This window comes from Nelusetta ayraudi, unplaced genomic scaffold (genome assembly GCF_046127955.1).
Source record: "Nelusetta ayraudi isolate G7.1 ecotype Tasmania unplaced genomic scaffold, CSIRO-AGI_Nayr_v1 ptg000146l, whole genome shotgun sequence".
In the NCBI taxonomy this organism is placed as follows: Eukaryota; Metazoa; Chordata; class Actinopteri; order Tetraodontiformes; family Monacanthidae; genus Nelusetta; species Nelusetta ayraudi.
This window is the reverse complement of record NW_027466196.1, coordinates 1,030,355-1,048,195: the sequence shown is the minus strand read 5'-3', so window position 1 is coordinate 1,048,195 and position 17,841 is coordinate 1,030,355. Positions and strand designations below refer to the sequence as shown.

Here is a 17,841-nt window from a genome sequence, read left to right as displayed (position 1 = left end):
GCGTTCCGTTGGAATTGTAGTCGATGATATGTAAAAAAAACAACAACAACAAAACAACAAAAAAAAACACACATTTATTTATTTATTTATTTATTTATGTATTTATTTATTTATTTATTTATTTATTTATTTATTTATCAACTTACTTACTTAACTTCCTTGCCTAATTATTTTAGGGGAAGTTCTGACTTATAATCATAGAGAACTCGCGTTGTTTTATGTTTCTAAATCAAATTACATAGATAGATAGATAGATAGATAGATAGATAGATAGATAGATAGATAGATGAATAATACTCAAAACTCGTCAAAGTGTTTTTGTTTGTTTTTGTTTGTTCTTGTTTGTTCTTGTTTGTTCTTGTTTGTTCTCTGCTCTCACAAAGACAAGACTCTGACAGACTCTGGGTATTCAATTTGACGCGCAGGTCGACGGGGGTGAGGTTCCACCGTGGGTTTCCCAGCAGGTCCAGGTTCTCCGCCTTCGATCCTCCCTTCCGCCAATGACAACAAAGAGCGTCATCGACGCCATTTGTTTACGTCGTTTCGACTAGTTGAGCGGAGAAAATAATTAATATATAAACTGACGATTGGGGCGCTAAATCTAAAACAAATCTTGAATAAAATGCACAAGTACATTGTTTTTCAGTGAGGTAGATGCACGAATGAAAGGTTGGGAAAATATATTTATCGCTAGTACAATAAATCGCTACGTTTAAACGTCAAGTAGCCTCAGATTTGCAGTCCCGCTGACGCTGCAGCCGGCGGCTCGGGCTAAGCTACATGCTAACTAGCCAGCTAGTGAACAATAGCACAACAGTAGTCCTTGCTGACGACATACTGTATGTTTTTTGAATTTGAAAACATTGTATTTCCCTACTCCGATTATGATTGCGTGGTGCAGCCTTATTGTAACTGTAAAAAAAAAAGGCCAGCGACGTCAGTACTAGACTAGTACTAGCCTGCTAGGCTAGGTTAGCACACTGAGCTAACGGTAGGTTGCGTCTGTTAGCTTAGCATTAGCATCAAGGAGCTCAGTTTAGCACAAGCGCTAGATTGGTGAACATTTGCTTCGTCGTTTTTTTTTTTAATGTTTGACTGAGTGCTTTTGCGATACATCTTAGGGCCATGGCTCCTCGCTTGCAGCTGGAAAAAGCGGCTTGGCGTTGGGTGGAAAGCGTGAAACCAGAGGACATCGGGCAGGAGCACATCGACCTCGCATATCGCGTCAATCTCCCTGCCTGTAACAGGGGAACTTGCAGGTACAGTGTCAAAACATTTCCATCATCTTGAACCTTGCGGTGGCTTTTGCAAATGTCTAATGCATTACCAGTCCACTCTGTAGATAAATTAAGACCCTTATGGCCATGGCCGAAATATGATGCTGATGTGTAGTTAAAGCCTGGGTGAGGTGGTGATAGCATGCAAAATAACATCATACACTTTCGTCATAAAGATCCGCACTTAAAGTCGTTGCAAAGGAACGTAAAGCAATGTAGTTTTGACGGATTGGTGGTCTAAATGCCAAAGGTCACAATCCTTCGTGTAATATGAAAATACTATGCCATGTTTAGACTGATCTTGACCTGTCTTTTGAGACCGTACACTTGATGACAGGCTTTCAATTCAAAGTGTCGCTGGTTCTTTTCAGTTTTTGGACGGCTCTAATAAATCGTGCTTCACTGATTTTGACATGAATTTGACAGAAGGAACTGCAAAGGGAATCCCAACTGTCTGGTGGCAATCGGTGAACAGGCATGGCTGGGAGAGATCGATGAAAACACCTTCCACAATATCGACGATCCCAATTCCGAGCGGAGGGACAAGGTGTGTTTTCGCCCGCTCGCCCTTGCGACATCTTACTTTTCAATGACACCGTTGTTGCGGCTGATTTGTTAAATGTTGTCACCTGTGACTCATCATGAATACAACTTATCTCTGTACATCTTTTCCCGTTTTCCTTGTCTGTGACCCGTTGCAGAATACGTTCGTTGGACTAACCAACCTGGGTGCGACATGTTACGTCAATACATTTCTGCAAGTGTGGTTCCACAACCTGGAACTGCGCAGGAGCGTCTATCAGTGTCACAACTCCCGAGCAGAGGCACACGACACCGAGTCAGGTACAAAATCCCCGACGCTTTGGTTGTTTCATGCGTTTGAAAAGTATCTTTGTTTGTTTGCCAGTTTTAGTTACAAGTCTGTGCAAACACTTCCTGCAAAATGTTACGCTCGTCCTCTTGTTTTGAGCAGAAGCCACAGAGAATCCAAACTCCCAGACGCACAACTGATGCATGCGATCAAAGCAATCCCATTTGTAATCGACATAAAAGCTGCCCTGCAGTCCAAAATAAGCTTTTCTATGTCTTGACTGATGATTATTGAATCCAATTGTGGCTGTTGAGCAGTCAAGTTGACAGCAATATTACAATTAAAATACTTGCCAAACTGCACAAGAGAACTTGCCAGCAATTTCATACGATTCTCAAAAGATTTGGCAGTAAGAAAGCCACTGTTAAATGTTTAGTAGTTCTTAGAAACAAAAAGAACAAAAGGTGCAAACTATGATTTTTAGTGCAGTGTAGAAAACTCTCCACTTTGTTGTACGATTGTCTCAAATTTTTATTTCAACACTGTGTTGTTGTTTTGTTTTTGTGTTTGTTTGTTTGTTTTGTTTTTTTCAGATTATGAACCGCAGTCCATCTGTGAACATCTGCAATATTTGTTTGCACTTCTGCAGAACAGCAATAGGAAGTACATTGACCCTTCAGGGCTTGTTAAAGCACTTGGTCTGGACACTGGACAGCAGCAGGTAAAGCACAAAGTGCCTCGTCGTCTACCGCCCCCGCAGTTAGCAGGGACGCTTCACACTTTAGCATTGCATTGGATAATCAAGCAACCCCGTAGGGCTGCAGGTATTTTTATTAATCTCTAGATTTTAGTAGTGGATCAATTACGTTGGCTTTTCTGATGTAATAAATCAGTATTACATGAGAAAATGTAAGGAAATCATTTAAATTCAGCAGAACGTCCTCCAATCATGTTGTCCCGCTCACTTGAGTTGATTTAGAGATAAATCACAATATCATGGAAATGGGTTTGATGGACAAACGCTGACGTTGTGAATACTGTGGTCATTTGACCTGCGCTTTTTCATCTGGTTGTATCCTCTGCGTGAATAGCATACATTGTATTTGTAATACCATAGCTTGGTTAGCGTAGTGTTTCTCATTGTCAATGCAAGCTGAGATTCTCTCTCTGCTTTTCTGCTGGTTTGATCGACCTGCGGATTCTTCTGGCAGCGACTCAGCTGCAACCTGGGATGTAACCATGGTTTAAGTAGCCTCGTCAACTAGCATCAAATCATCCAAGGGAAATCTCCTTTTTGTTTCATCTTTGATGGGAATTTCTGAAAAGTTGACCTCAAACTTAACCATTAATACTTAGTTAATGCTCTAAGAAGTAGAAAAATACCTTTATTCATCCATACATTTGGGAAAAATAATGATAATAAATGAGTGACGGCGCACTCACCTCAGCCCTTTCACTTGCAGGATGCCCAGGAGTTCTCTAAACTCTTCCTGTCTCTACTGGAGGACACGCTGTCCAAGCAGAAGAATGCAAACCTTCAGAATGTCATCCAGCAGCAGTTCTGTGGGCAGTTCTCCTACGTCACAGTGTAAGGCCCGCAGACACACTCTCCCCACAACACCTGTCGGAAGAAGCAGCATGAGGAAGACCTGGTGGACGCCAAGCCCCGGCACGCACTGAGGCTTGTGTCATTGTGACGTTCCAAGTGCTTTCCATAGCCCACTTGTGTTTTGTTGGTCTGTTGTGCAGCTGTAACCAGTGCGGACGCTCCTCTGCACTTCCATCCAGATTCTATGAACTGGAGCTCAACATCCAAGGCCACAAGAACCTCTCCGAGTGCGTCACTGAGTTCCTCAAGGTAGCTCTCACTCTCTCTCTTATTATACACATTATTATATGATGTTACTTTAGTATGTAGTTCCTTCCTTTCTTGAATCGATATTTGATTTGTTTGTTCGTTTGTTTGTTTTTTGGGTGTTTTTTTTTCCTCTTCCTGTTATTCTATTTTTTTCTTTATTTTATTCTCGACTTTTATTTATTTATTTATTTATCTATGTGTCTATTTACAACTCTGTATATGCAGTTATGCTGATGCACAATCATGTGCATGTGGGTCTTTTAACTACTTTGTTTATACTGTGTGACTTATTAGTAGGTTCTATCTTGAATAATTTCGTTTTTTTGTTGTTGTTTTTTCCCCCTCTTATTTGGGAGTACCTGTGTGTGTGTGTGTGTGTGTGTGTGTGTGTGTGTGTGTGTGTGTGTGTGTGTGTGTGTGTGTGTGTGTGTGTGTGTGTGTGTGTGTGTGTGTGTGTAATCCAAAAATCAATCAAAAATCTTGGAATAATAATTTCCTTCCTTTCTTTCTGTATAAACAGTTTATACAGAAACCCCTGACAGGGGTGTGTGTGTGTGTGTGTGTGTGTGTGTGTGTGTGTGTGTGTGTGTGTGTGTGTGTGTGTGTGCGTGTTCCCTCGTGTTGACCTCTGACCCTTAACCCTGCAGGAGGAGAAGCTGGACGGCGAGAACCGCTACTTCTGTGAAAGCTGCCAAGGCAAGCAGAGCGCCACCCGCAGGATCAAACTCAACAGCCTCCCCCCGACGCTCAACCTGCAGCTCATGCGCTTCGTCTTTGACAGGTCAGCCCAGGCTTTCGGTGGTGGAGAGGCACTGAGCTGAATTCGCAGTGTGTTGCAGTGTGTGTGTGTGGCGCATGAACTCGGGTGTGTTTGTCTTCCTCCAGACAAACGGGCCACAAGAAAAAGCTGAACACGTTCATCAGTTTCCCGGAGCAGCTGGACATGGGACCTTTCCTGGATGGGAAACAAGGTGTGAGCAGTGTGAGCAGTGTGCACCTCTCGCACAGTGGAGACTCACCAGCCACGTCCTCCAGCCGTCACCACGCTTCTGCGTAGGGCTATGGCCAAAATGCTAGTCACCATTATTTTAGTTTAGATATTGAAAACCACGATTATTCATCATGTTAGGTCAAACATGAAATTGAGCCGAGACGTGGCAAAAACCTGGCACACAGGGCAACACAGCTGACTCATGCCTGCAGAGAGTTTTCTTTAAGTGCAAACCAATGGGAAAAGATGAAGCCTGTTTAGAACAGGAACATACTAAGAGCAACAGGAGCATCACTACAACACGCCTAAAGAGTTTTGGCAGGAGAACCCAGCGTGCTGCACTGTCTGCTGCCGACACCGAGTCTCTCTCTCTCTCTCTCCCTCCCTCCCTCTCTCTCTCTGTCTCTCACACTCTCTCTCTGTTCTCTCTCTCTCACTCACTCTCTCTCTCCTTCTCTGTCCCTCTCTCCTCTCTCTCTCTGTCTCTGTCTCTCTCTCTCTCTCTTCAATCGTTTGAGGCTGCTGCACTTCCTGCCGCTGCTGCAGGATTTGCTCGCTGGCTATTCCGGCAGCTTAATGAAGTCTTAACCTTGCGTTCGCCCCCTGGTGGTTGGATGACTGAAAGTGCTCGGTTTGACAGCGGGCGGTATTCCTCTACGTGCATCGGTGTGAATTGCCACCTCATGACAGTCAAAGCCTTTCAGTCACACTGGAGAGGTTTTTCCAAGTGCAGCTGTTTGCATCACCAGGTTCTATTATGGCCATGTTGAGGCTTTGCTCAGTTCCAGGGGTGATGGACACACAGCTGGTGCCTCTCGCTTTTCTACTGCGTTACTTTGTGGCTGGCTCGGTCAGAGTGGGTGTGGCCCACAACAGGAGCACAACAGGCAGTGTGGAAATGCGTGAAATGTACCGTGAACCTTTTGTAATGTTTCATCTGCGTTTGTGTGAATGTGTAATCGTAAACATCCCGAGTCAGTACAACGTTCTCCCCTCTCCCCCCACTTTATTGCCCCATTGCTTCAGACCAGAGCTGCATGTACGAGCTGAGTGCCGTGCTGATCCACCGGGGCATCAGCGCCTACTCGGGTCACTACATCGCCCACGTGAAAGACGCCTGCACCGGCGACTGGTACAAGTTCAACGATGAGGAAATTGAGAAGATGGAAGGCAAGAAGCTGCAGCTGGGCATCGAGGAAGACATCGGTAAGTTGCTCACTGGAGGAGTGGTGGGCGAGTCACGGCCTGACAGTACCAGACCTGACAGGAAGTGGGCTTAGCGGTTTTAACTTTGTGGGATAAATTTGGGTTGTGGCTTTATTATGGTGAAGGAAATGTGGGTCCTGAGTCTCCAGCAGTTGAGAACCACTGATGCAGACCCTCAGGATATTAGAATAAAGTGGAAGTGCATGCAAATCTCTTTCTCTCTGGAGCTGTTTGCTATCGGAGATATAAAAAAATAAAAAATAAACATTGTTTTGTAAAAAAAAAATGTGACCAGAGTTTACTTGTTGTTGTGGTCGTGGTTGACTGTCTTCCTGAAATTCTCTGCCCCAGCTGAGACCTTGAAGTCCCAAGCACGGAAGCCCAAGTGCAGTAAAGGCTACCACTGCTCCAGAAATGCCTACATGCTGGTGTATAAAGTTCAAGACGAGACGCACTCAGACCCCTCCGGCGCCGTTGTTGAGGTGCCATGTGAGTAGAGCTCCAGTTCACTCCAGTTCACTCCAGTGGAAATGAACAGGGTGGCCTCAAAAATAAAGAACATTCCCACAACTGCAGGTTTCCAATGGCTGCTTCAGAACTTTGGAGACAGATCCTCATTTCCAAGTTACCTCCAATTCACACCAGAAGCATCTGCTTGACTCGTGCTAGCCTAGCCTAGCTTAGCTTAGCACTACCAAGCTAGAGGAAACAGTTAGCGCACCGGCTAACTTGGAAATGAGGTCACGTGTCTGAAATTCCTGAACCAGCAGCCTCGGAGGACGAGACCCACGTCGAGGCTGGGCGTTTTCATCCAAAATAAAATCCCAATTTTTTTATTTATTTATTTTCTCTGAAAACTCGATTTCCGACTTTGTAAAAATAATTTAGCAGGTGCCAACCCGGAAGCATCAAAGAGGAAAATCGATTTTCCGATTTTCCTCCATTTAACATCGTTACCACTAAAAAAAAAAAAAAAAAATCTGATTTGGATTTAAAGTCGATTCATGGCATCATTGTTTTCCCCCTGTCTTTCTTTCTTTCTTTCTCTCCCTTCTTCTATTCCATCCCGCCCACCCCGTGCCGGCTGGCCAGCCTTCCTCCAGAAGCTGGTGGATCGAGACAACCACACATTTGAGGAGTGGTGCAGTGAGATGGCTCACATGAGAAAACAGAGCGTGGATAAGGGCAAGGCCAAGCATGAGGAGGTGAAGGAGCTCTACGAGCTTTTACCTGCAAGAGACGGTCGGTAAAAACATTCCCTGATCTCTCTCACACACACACACACACACACACACACCAGTTCACAGACGCGTCTTTACATATTTGATGTTATGTTTAGGTTAAAATGAACAACGTTGTATGAAAAAGGACAGTGGACGCACACTAGCAGTCAACGGTTTGGACTCGCACTGTGAATTGAATGTGTGACTACTGCACACTGCAGCTTCCCACTGAAGGCATCAGAACTCCGTCACATGGAATCATGGAGGGAACAATCAAAGCGTCAAAGAACTCACGTTTTATATTGAAAGTCTTCCATATGGCCACCTGTCATAAAAAGCATCTTTAGAGTCACTGAAGTCTTTGCTGCATAATGACAGATGTCTTGCTCACATACAGGCACCACCCGAACAATGAGAATATCCAGTAAAAGTTGTTTTATTTTGGCAATTTAACATAAAAGATGAAAGCAACACCTTTTATTGATCATCTCAAGCAGTTCCTTGTAGTAACTTTGCTGATTAAAATTTTCAGCTTATTAAAAGCACAAAGCCGCAAACTCAGGAAATGAGAATACTGTGAAAAGCTTCAGTTTTGTAGCTTCAAAGAGTCCAAAGAATCCAAAACCCCTGCAAAAGGCTCCTGAGCCTTTAGAAAGTCTGTGTTGGGTTGTTGGCTCACAAGAGTTCACACATGGGCAAAAACAACAACCTTCTCAGGAGGTTCTAATGTTCTGGCTGGTACTGTATGTATTTCACGTCTTCAATGTCTGTCTGCAGTGGAGAAAGAACGCATCAGAACCAGTGCGTCCAAACCTTTGACTGGTAGCGCAGTCGTGGCTTCAGAACCCTGTTGTTGACCTCCTCCTCGGGGCGAGCCGGCGGTTCCGTTTGAACGTGGCTTTGTTCTTCCTCCGCAGGGGAGCCGTACGAGTTCATCCCGCTGGAGTGGCTGAAGAAGTGGCTGGACGACTCCACCGCCACCAAGGAGATCGACAACACTCTCTTCCTGTGCTCACACGGCAAACTGCACCTGGACAAAGTGGCCGAGTCCAAGAGGGTTTCCCTCAAAGCCGCTCGCCTCCTCTTTGAGCGCTACAGCGGCGGGCCCAGGTTGGACGGTGAGTGGCGCCGGGTCCAAACCTCCGTTTGAGATGCGAACAAGAAGGTTTGTTTACATCTTAAAAGTGTGTTTTTGTTTTCTTGCGGCTGCACACACAGGCTCGTCTCTGTGTCGAGAGTGCGTCAGTCAGAGGTGCCGAGTGCTGCGGCTGAAGAACCAGCTCAACGAGGACTACAAGGAAGTGTCCAACCTCGTAAAACGCACATTCAGGTACCAGCACTGGAGCAGTGGAGTAGTGGAGTAGTGGAGCACTGGAGTAGTGGAGCAGTGCAGCGGCACAAGTTGCCTTTCTAGCAGCTTGACCAGGGAACGAGTGTCATTAAAGGCCTGCAAAGAGCTAAACTACAGCATGTAGAGACTTAGATGAGAGTAGTTTACTGCACCTGCCACTTTTTAAAGGCTTTTTAACTTTGTGAAATGTAGAGTTTACTCCTCCCTTTTTCAACTCTTCTTCACTCCTCGTCATTCACAGTCAGGCCCAACAGGCAACATTTCACTGCCGTGTAACGCGACATGTGACAAATGAAAATCTTCAAAGCTTCAATCTTGTGTGTGATGACTTTAACACAGATTTTTATAAAAGCCGTAAAATGTAAAAGTTCCATGAAAATGTAAAAAAAAAGTCATCATTTTTAAATCCTTATTTCATCTATAATAATTGTGTGTGTGTGTGTGTGTGTGTGTGTGTGTGTGTGTGTGTGTGTGTGTGTGTGTGTGTGTGTGTGTGTGTGTGTGTCAGTGGCGAGGGCTACTGGGTGGGCAAGGCGTCCCTGCGCAGCTGGAGGCAGCTGGCCCTGGATCAGCTGGAGGAGGACGAACACGAGACCAAACACAGCAATGGGCAGACCAATGGACAGGGACCACACACTGACAGCAAAGGTTTCAGCAGCGCAGCCGTTCCCTCTGTCCTGCTGTCTGTCTCGCAAGCAACGTCTGCTTCACTGCTTTCATTGTGTGGCCTTTTTTCTTTTTCTTTGTCTCCTCAATGAAGAGTTTGGAGCGGAGCTGTTAGAAGGCCAGGAGGATGAAATGAAGACGTTCAATGAGGACATCATCTGCACTCACGGTATTGGCTCATCAGCACCAATTAGATTGGATTAGATTAGATTAGATTGAACTTTATTGATCCCAAATTGGGAAACTACACCAGGTTTGTGCAGGCCAAACAAGGAATTTGACTCCGGTTTTTTTCCTCTATTCTACTACTTAGGTTAAAAAACAAACACACAAACAAAAAACAACGACAGAATAAGTCAAAAGTCAGGGTACACAAGTAAACAGTGTGCAGCTCTATGGAGTAAAAGAAGGGTCTATATGACGTCTTCCTTGTGATAAAGTTGCGTTGCAAATTTCTTCCACAGAATTATTGAAATGTATTGAATTGAATTGTGTGTCCTGCACAATAAATGGCCAACATTTTCTCCACAAGTACATATAAAAATATATATAAAAAAAGAAGACACAAAAAAAACAGTCCCCCGACCCAATTTTGGGTCGCGACGCAACAGTTGAGAAACGCTGTAACAGGAAAAAAGAAATGCTGAGTGTGGACAAATAAATAAAAATCTAATATAAAAAAAAAATAATTCAAAGTAATTCTATCGTGTGTATTGGCCTCATGAGGTACTCGGTATTGGCGAGTACTGCAATGTATCGTTAACCGTGTGTGTGTGTGTGTGTGTGTGTGTGTGTGTGTGTGTGTGTGTGTGTGTGTGTGTGTGTGTGTGTGTGTGTGTGTGTGTGTGTGTGTGCGTGCCTGCCTGCCTGCCTGCCTGCAGGGGGCCTGAGCATCCTGGAGCCCGAACGCAAGCTGGTCTCTCCTGAAGTGTGGAGCAAACTCCAGGCCTACTTTCCCAAAGCACCGGAGTTCACCCAGGAGCGGCAGTCGTGTCATCAGTGCCTGGTGATTCTCACCGCTCCTCCGTCTCATTGACACCGCAGTCAACCTTCACCCTGCCTGCTCCCATAGTGCTCAGTAAACAATGAAAGTAAAGACGGGACACATATGGTTGTATTACAAGAAGAAGAAGAGGAAGAAGAAGAAGACCTTTATTGATCCCACCATGGGGACATTTGCATAATTACAGCAACAACAACAAAAAATAATTATATTAACTGAAGATGTAGATAAAAATAAAATATCTGTAAGCATGTACAGAAAACTAAGAAGCCAGATAAAAAGCAAGATTTGAATTTGCGTGTGCGACAGACATGCTCTGCTATAAATAACTTTCTATTGCGTCTAAAAGAGGACGTTTGCAGTTACTGTGCATTCTTGTTGTATCCCAGTGGATGGGATTCCACTGCTTCTCTTTGACAAACCATGTCCTGTGACCTATCAGTGACACGTGGTCACATCCTGTTCTCTAACACAATCCTTTCTCCCCAGACGTTGGAGCAGGAGGAGAAGGACAACGAGGCCGTCAGCAAGATGATGGCCTTGGACCAGAAGAACCAGCTGCTCAACCTCTTCAACGAGAAGAACCGACCAACGCTCGCCAAATGGCCCCCGGTAGGAACCTGGAGCCTCGACTGATAGGAGACTCTGGACACCTCGTGCAATTTGCCATGTGCCGTATTGCACTCACAGTCAGTGTGTTCAAGCTCCAAGTGGCAGCGTATATTCCAGTGCGGTCGCCAACACCAGCTGCGTTTCCGTCACCCCTTAGAACTGCACCAAACCTAAATATGGCCATAATAAGCACTGGTGATGGAAACAGCTCAGCTTGGACAAACCTCTCCCATCTTTCTCTGGGCAGGACACAGAGGTGCTGTACATCGTTCCCCTCTTCTTTGTGGATGAATGGAGAAAATTCATCAGGTGTGCTTTTCTTTATCTTTGCAACTTTACCCGCACTGCAGACAGACACTGAAGGCATCACATATATGAGCCAGAGAAACACCTTCAGTTACTCTCAATATGCTTTTTATGGAGGGAGGCTGTTTGGAAGAATTTCAGTATAAAACGCTTTTATTGTTTCCATAATTCCATGTGTGTTCATAGGGAGTTTTGATGCCTTCAGTGAGTCAATAGTCAGACAGTCAGAACCATGTTTTTTTTTGTTTTTTTTTTTTATCTCTCTTCTGTGTTTTGAGGTTATTTGCATCAAAGTTGTCACATCTCCACGTGGTCTTTGCGATCATGTGCTGCAGCCCTGTCCCTCTAACCTCGGTTGCTTTGTTTCCTGGCGTTGACCTGTGGCTCCTGGCGTTGACCTGTGGCTCCAGGAGGCCCACCAAGTCGTCTCCCGTGTCCAACGTGGGAAACACCCTCCTCCTGTGTCCTCACGGAGGCTTCATGTTCACCTACGAGTCCCTGATCAACGGCGACGCCCAGCAGTGAGTCCGCTTGATTCTTACTGACCGGCTGTCCGGAGCGGCGTTCCCGGGACTTTTTTTTTTTTTTTTTTTTCAAAATAAAATTCTAAAAGTTCCACACCAGTACTGGGTGCAGGTGTTTCCGTTGAACGGTGTGAAGTGCGTAAGCCGGAATTCTGCTCAGTTCTGGTCTGGCGAGACCCCACAGTGAGGAAGCCCTTCTCCCTCATTGCACTTTCTAATACCCTGTATAAGCCTGCATTTCTTGTAATATTAGCATTAATACTAATGGGTCTGGCTGTGTGTGTGTGTGTGTGTGTGTGTGTGTGTGTGTGTGTGTGTGTGTGTGTGTGTGTGTGTGTGTGTGTGTGTGTGTGTGTGTGGATGCGGTGTGTATGGCCCATCTCCTCTAAACTCCCTGGTTGTGCTTTTGTTTTGTCTTGCACAGTGTAGCTCTGCTGTGGCCCAGTGAGTGGGAGGTGATCAGCAGACTTTTCATTGTAGACCAGCCAATCTCCATCCGCTGCTTCAAGGAGAGCGCCCCCAGTGGCCCCAGCACTCACTACACCACGCAGCCTGGTAAGAATGCAAAGAGCTGAGTGACACTCTCGGCTCACGTTTCTGCTTCTTAGCCGCCGCTGTTGTTCCAAAGAGGATTGAGGCCAGAAGAAGAAAACAAAATTATTACTGGAAGGAGATTTTTTTTTAATTTTTTTTAATTTTTTGAAGTTTCCATTTCGAGTTTGAAGTTGAAATTTCCTGAATAAAGTCCAAGTAAACAGGAAACTGGTGAAAACGGAAGTACTCCACTAGGCTTGTGCGCAGAGCCTTTCCACTTTAATCACACAATTTTGACTTAAATCTCGAAATTTCAAATTTATTCACAAAATTTCAACTTTATTCTTGAAATGGAAACTGGAAAAAAACAATTCATCCTTTATTAATTCCCCTCTCTCTCTCTTCCTGTGGCCCTAATTGTCTTGCGTGGCGCTGGAAGTCGTGCGGTGGCAGTCTAGCCGAGCCTGTGCTTTACTTCCTGGCCTGCTTTGTGCCGCCCTCTCCAGATTTGTGTTGGGAGTGCAGGGAGAGCTTCCTGTTCCAGCAGCAGCGGGACCTCAGAGAGTACACGCAGGCAACCGTCTACATTCGCAAAGTCATCGAAGATAAAAGGGTTGGTGCCTGATACACACACACACACACACACACACACACAACTGACTTTGTCTACAAAAGGCCAATAAGTGAACTTTTGTATAAATTTGTCATATATATGTATGTGTATATAAATATGTGTATATACTATATATACATTTGTATGTACACAAACACTCATATATGTGTGTATATATATATTATATAATTTCATATATCATTTCTATTTTTTTCCCTGCCTAGATGATCAAAGAAGCAGCTCCAGAACTTACAGGCAGCAGTTCAGAGGCAGAGGAGGAGAAGGAGGAACAGCCGCGGGTGGACGGAGAGCGAGACCCCGACTTCATCCAGGTCAGTCAGCCAGCCAGTCAGTCACTCAATCAGTCAGTCAGTCAGTCAGTCAGTCAGTCAGTCAGTCAGTCAGTCAGTCAGTCAGCCAGCCAGTCAGTCAGTCAGTCAGTCAGTCAGTCAGTCAGTCAGTCAGTCAGTCAGTCAGCCAGCCAGTCAGTCAGTCAGTCAGTCAGTCAGTCAGCCAGTCAGTCAGTCAGTCAGTCAGTCAGCCACTCAATCAGTCAGTCAGTCAGTCAGTCAGTCAGTCAGCCCAAGGCCGTTAGCAAACCACAGAAGAGTTTGTGTCCGAGCTTGCCGAGTTTGTGTGCCTCCAGCTGTAAACCTCATCATTATAATTGTGGTTGGCATTTGCTGGTGTGTGACTCCCTGGAGCTGGAAGTGGCTGGAAGAGGCAGACTGTGTGTGTGTGTGTGTGTGTGTGTGTGTGTGTGTGTGTGTGTGTGTGTGTGTGTGTGTGTGTGTGTGTGTGTGTGTGTGTGTGTGTGTGTGTGTGTGTGTGTGGCACTGCTGCCTCTGCTGTCAATCTGTATTCACACCAGTGTCCTTCAGTCAGAACACGGTGCCAAGCGGCTGAAGTTGGATGACAGCAGCAGCACCCCAGGGGGAGCAGGAGCAGCAGGAGCAGCAGCACCAGCAGCAGCAGCACCTCCAGCAGCAGAAGCAGCAGCGCCTGCACCACCGCCTCCTCCCGTCACAAACACAACCAAACTGGGCAGCATCAGACGAAGCACAAGACACAGGAAACTCCGGGGAGAGAAGGCGCTCATCGTCTCGGCCAATCAGACGCTGAAAGAACTGAAAATCCAGGTGAGGAGAGGAGCCGCCCTCGCTTCCTGCACAAGGTTCTGTCCTCGCCATGAAGTCACCGCCCAGATTTGTTCTGCGTGGCGAGCCAGCAGTTGATAAAACGCACTTCCGGAGGGGAAGCTCTGCTGGATCTGCTTTCAAACTGTGGTTGTTTTGCCGTGCAGATTATGCACGCCTTCTCAGTGGCGCCGTTTGACCAGAACCTCTCCATCAATGGGAAGTGCTTGACTGAAGACGCTGCCACGCTGGGCAGTCTGGGCGTGGTCCCTGAAAGCATCATCTGTCTCAAGGTACTTCACAGCACCTCCCTTCCTTCCTTCCTTCCTTTCTTCCTCCCTTCCTTCCTTCCTTCCTTCCTCCCTTCCTCTCTTCCTTCCTTCCTCCCTCCCTTCCTTCCTCTCTTCCTTCCTTTCTTCCTCCCTTCCTTCCTCCCTTCCTTTCTTCCTCCCGTCCTTTCTTCCTTCCTTCATCCCTTCCTTCCTTCCTTCGTTCCTCCCTTCCTTCCTTCCTTCCTCCCTTCCTTCCTTCCTCCCTTCCTTCCTCCCTTCCTTCCCTCCTTCCTTCCTTACTTCCTCCCTTCCTCCCTCCCTCCCTTCCTTCCTCCCTTCCTTCCTTCCTTCCTCTCTCCCTTCCTTCCTTCCTTCCTCCCTTCCTTCCCTCCGTCGTGATGACTTGTTAACATCGAAGAGATCCAAAAAAAAAAAAAATCTTTGTTTTTGCTTGTTTGATGATAAAAAGCCTGAGGTTGTCGTGAAAACACAGCGGCAACGGCTTGAAGCCGGCGTTGGCGTCGGTGTCCCCGCCTTCACTTGCATCCAGTCATGAATCATAAACACAGGGATGTATCTTTTCTCCTCCCAGGCCGATGAGCCGATCTCAGACTACGCTGCGATGGACGACGTCTATCAGGGTGAGTGGTCGCAAGCTTCCCTCCTCACTCTGCTCTCAACGTTCCACTCGGCTCCTCTCAGTGTCTCACATTGGCTCCTCTGCTGTGTTTTCCAGTGGGGATGCCTGAGGAGGGATTTAAAGGTGAGCGGCTACCTGTCTTTCTGCTCTGTTGGAGGAGGACGGAGGCACAACGCTGCATGTCCATGTTGTCTGCTGTCCAGGATGCGTCTTCTAGTTTTCCTCTTTGATGACTTGTCAAAAATACTCCGTCCAATCATAGCGCGTCCGTACACCAGGCTTTTATTGACATGTGTAGGTGTTGCAGAGCACTCTGGGATTTGTAGTGTTAGTGTTATAGGGTAGCACTATGTGTGCTGTGTAATAACGGCTGGCCAGCAGCTCTAGTAGTGATTTTCTATTGGCCTCGCACGCACACACACACACACACACACATTTAGCTGAATGCTGCTTTTTGTCATTTCTATCTCGTCACAATGTTTGAATTTTGAATTGAATTTTATTTTTTCGTCTACAACGTAAATTAAAGCAATCTTGTGCAATCAACTACGAAAAAGTATATATTTATAAAACAATCAACTGCAACAACAACAAAAAACAACCAAAAATCTGTTTTGGTATTTTACAGCACTGTGTTCCATGTTGACTGTATAAATAATAGACAGTTTAATGTCGTTGATATGGAGAACATCAGTCATTGGTTTTAGCGCCACATCATTCAGCTCATAAAGAGCTTCAGTGAACCGAGCCGAAAGAATCAATTCTCTGAACAGAGTCGGAGTTGCCGCCGTCATTGTGATCGACTTATGTTTGCCCCCACCCCCACCCCCCCGTGCAGGCACTGGGCTGCTGGGCCACTGAGGAGGAGGAGGAGGAAGAGGAGGAGGAGGAGGAGGAGGAGGAGCTGCTGCACTGTTTCTGCTCCGACGCTACGCTTGAAACCCCGCCCCCTGAATTTGTCAAATGTTCCTATATATTAATAAGTGCTTTATTATTTTTTTATTTGTTTTATTTGAATATTTTCAGTAGGCCTTCTTCAAGTAAAACTGTGACTGCCGCTGTTTTCTCCACATACAGATTGAACATTGATTGGCCTTTGATATTTAAACGCCCCCCACCCCACCCCCCACGCCCCTTCCCCAACCCCAGAAGGAAAACAAAGTACTTTGTGTGTAAGTCAGCACTCAGTGGCAGTCATCGACATGGACCACCCCCAAACTCTGCTCTTTCTATACAGTTACATGGAAGTTTGTGTTCTCATTTGCAGTTTTCAGGTAATTGTTACGTACTGCAAGAAAACAACTGATTTATGGTAGAATATATATTACCACTACACAGCAGCAAATCTATAAAGTTACCTCACGTGGCATTGAGAATATATAGCTACGAGGTCTGTGGAGGCTGATGACTGCAGATGATGAAGAAGTGAAAAACCTCAAGAGTTTGAAGTGAGACAAAGAGTACAAATGGTAAAATGTCCTTTTTTCTTTTGATTGTTATTTCTTATTAACAATAAAGTTATTTTCAAATCACGCCGTCCAATGGCTTTTTCATATGACATGAACATTTAATTGTAGTCGTAGCGGACGGAATGTGGCGCGAGGAGAACGTGGTCAAACGTCTGTTCTGATTTTGTGTGGTGTGAAATGATGACGTTACAACTCTAAAAATGTTCCTATTTTTCTCAATGGAATGATTATTTGACAGATTGTTGTGGGACTGGGGGCCACGGCGAGGGTGCGACTGACTCCCCTCTGGAAACTCGGTCAACAAGAGTGGCGGACGTGCGCACTTGAATAGAACAGTGTGTTCTCCCTGTAAACAAACAAAAAGAGGTCGAATCTCAAGATCAGCTTACGTCAACTCATGGTTGATGGTTAATGTCGGACTTGGTCAAACCTTCTTTGTGAAACAGGCCACTCGGTTTGAAGGCCTGAAGTCAAAAGGCCCTGAAATGATGATTTATTGAATGTTGAAAGATTCAGAAACGCTTTGTTGACACGCGGGGAGATTGTCCAGTGAAAACGCTGCATTTCCGTGTTAGGAGATCTGGGGGTGTGTAGAACCAGTTTTGCTGTGAAACCGTCCTCCGTCTTCATGCCCAGACTGGTTCACTGTAAAATGCATCATGCAAACCCCAGTCTGCAGGTTTAGCTTTGCAACGGTTGCTGGTCGAAACCCCTCCCTCACACTGGCCAACTGTAGGACCAGCGAGAAAACATTCACCTCGTGATTATTATTTTTTCTTTTTCGTCACTTGCTTGACCATCACATAAAATCTGGTTATAGGACATTTAAAAATGTACATGACAACATGTAGAAAAAGCAAGGGCAGCTTGACACTTGTACATTCAGCATTTTGTCAGACATGTTGGCAACAATCAATGGAGTGGAGGGATGAACTGGTTGTAAGTTACAAGATGACTCAGCAGATATCGGATCCAACTGTAACAGAAGGAAATTCTACACAAAGGCAACAAATCACAGAATGCTTTTGAGTATAACGGCAACTTTACATGTGATATATACACAGGACGATGACATCATGACTTGAAACGGTCCTGGAGCGCGAACCAACCTGAGTGTTCGTGTGATGCTACGAGCAATAAACAAGAGCAAAACACAAGCAGGTGAAACAGAACTCACCAGAAAAGACATTTGGCAAACTTGTAACATTTTAGTGACAGTAGAGCATCGTCCAGGTCCAAACACAATACAGCAAAACACAGACACAAATAATTAACAATTTGTTCATAATGCAACGTTAACATTAACAAGACACAGAAGGTTTGACAGGTGAAGCCCTGAATATTGAATA

The 17,841-nt window shown here is 45.5% G+C and overlaps 2 protein-coding genes across 4 annotated transcripts in view; one reads left to right on the top strand and one right to left on the bottom strand.

Moving 5' to 3' along the window:
• Positions 1-17,841, bottom strand: part of hdac11 (histone deacetylase 11) — a 400,302-nt gene that overhangs the window by 42,848 nt on the left and 339,613 nt on the right. The gene's annotated exons all lie outside the window — the stretch shown is intronic.
• Positions 512-16,555, top strand: usp48 (ubiquitin specific peptidase 48). 3 transcript variants are annotated; one of them, XM_076013214.1, is made up of 28 exons: positions 512-669; positions 1,122-1,259; positions 1,707-1,824; positions 1,979-2,120; positions 2,682-2,809; positions 3,552-3,676; positions 3,838-3,946; positions 4,594-4,727; positions 4,832-4,917; positions 5,964-6,143; positions 6,495-6,632; positions 7,236-7,385; positions 8,284-8,484; positions 8,585-8,696; positions 9,226-9,365; positions 9,478-9,552; positions 10,265-10,389; positions 10,876-10,998; positions 11,246-11,307; positions 11,715-11,825; positions 12,253-12,383; positions 12,869-12,975; positions 13,200-13,307; positions 13,857-14,114; positions 14,279-14,404; positions 14,976-15,024; positions 15,120-15,146; positions 15,862-16,555. In XM_076013214.1, exons 2-28 carry the CDS (start codon positions 1,126-1,128, stop codon positions 15,882-15,884), a joined length of 3,222 nt encoding a protein of 1,073 aa, XP_075869329.1. In that variant the 5' UTR covers positions 512-669; positions 1,122-1,125; the 3' UTR covers positions 15,885-16,555. The 3 variants fall into 3 exon arrangements, with proteins under 3 accessions (XP_075869329.1, XP_075869327.1, XP_075869328.1); XM_076013212.1 differs by having other exon boundaries at positions 1,704-1,824; XM_076013213.1 differs by lacking the exon at positions 512-669 and adding an exon at positions 693-991 and having other exon boundaries at positions 1,704-1,824.

Bases quoted from the DNA above. Each gene is read 5' to 3' on its own strand.
- usp48 (XM_076013212.1), top strand. From the start codon at position 1,126: ATGGCTCCTCGCTTGCAGCTGGAAAAAGCGGCTTGGCGTTGGGTGGAA. The intron at 3,947-4,593 runs GTAGCTCTCACT...TTAACCCTGCAG, and splicing joins GCGTCACTGAGTTCCTCAAG to GAGGAGAAGCTGGACGGCGA. The intron at 12,384-12,868 runs GTAAGAATGCAA...CGCCCTCTCCAG, and splicing joins TCACTACACCACGCAGCCTG to ATTTGTGTTGGGAGTGCAGG.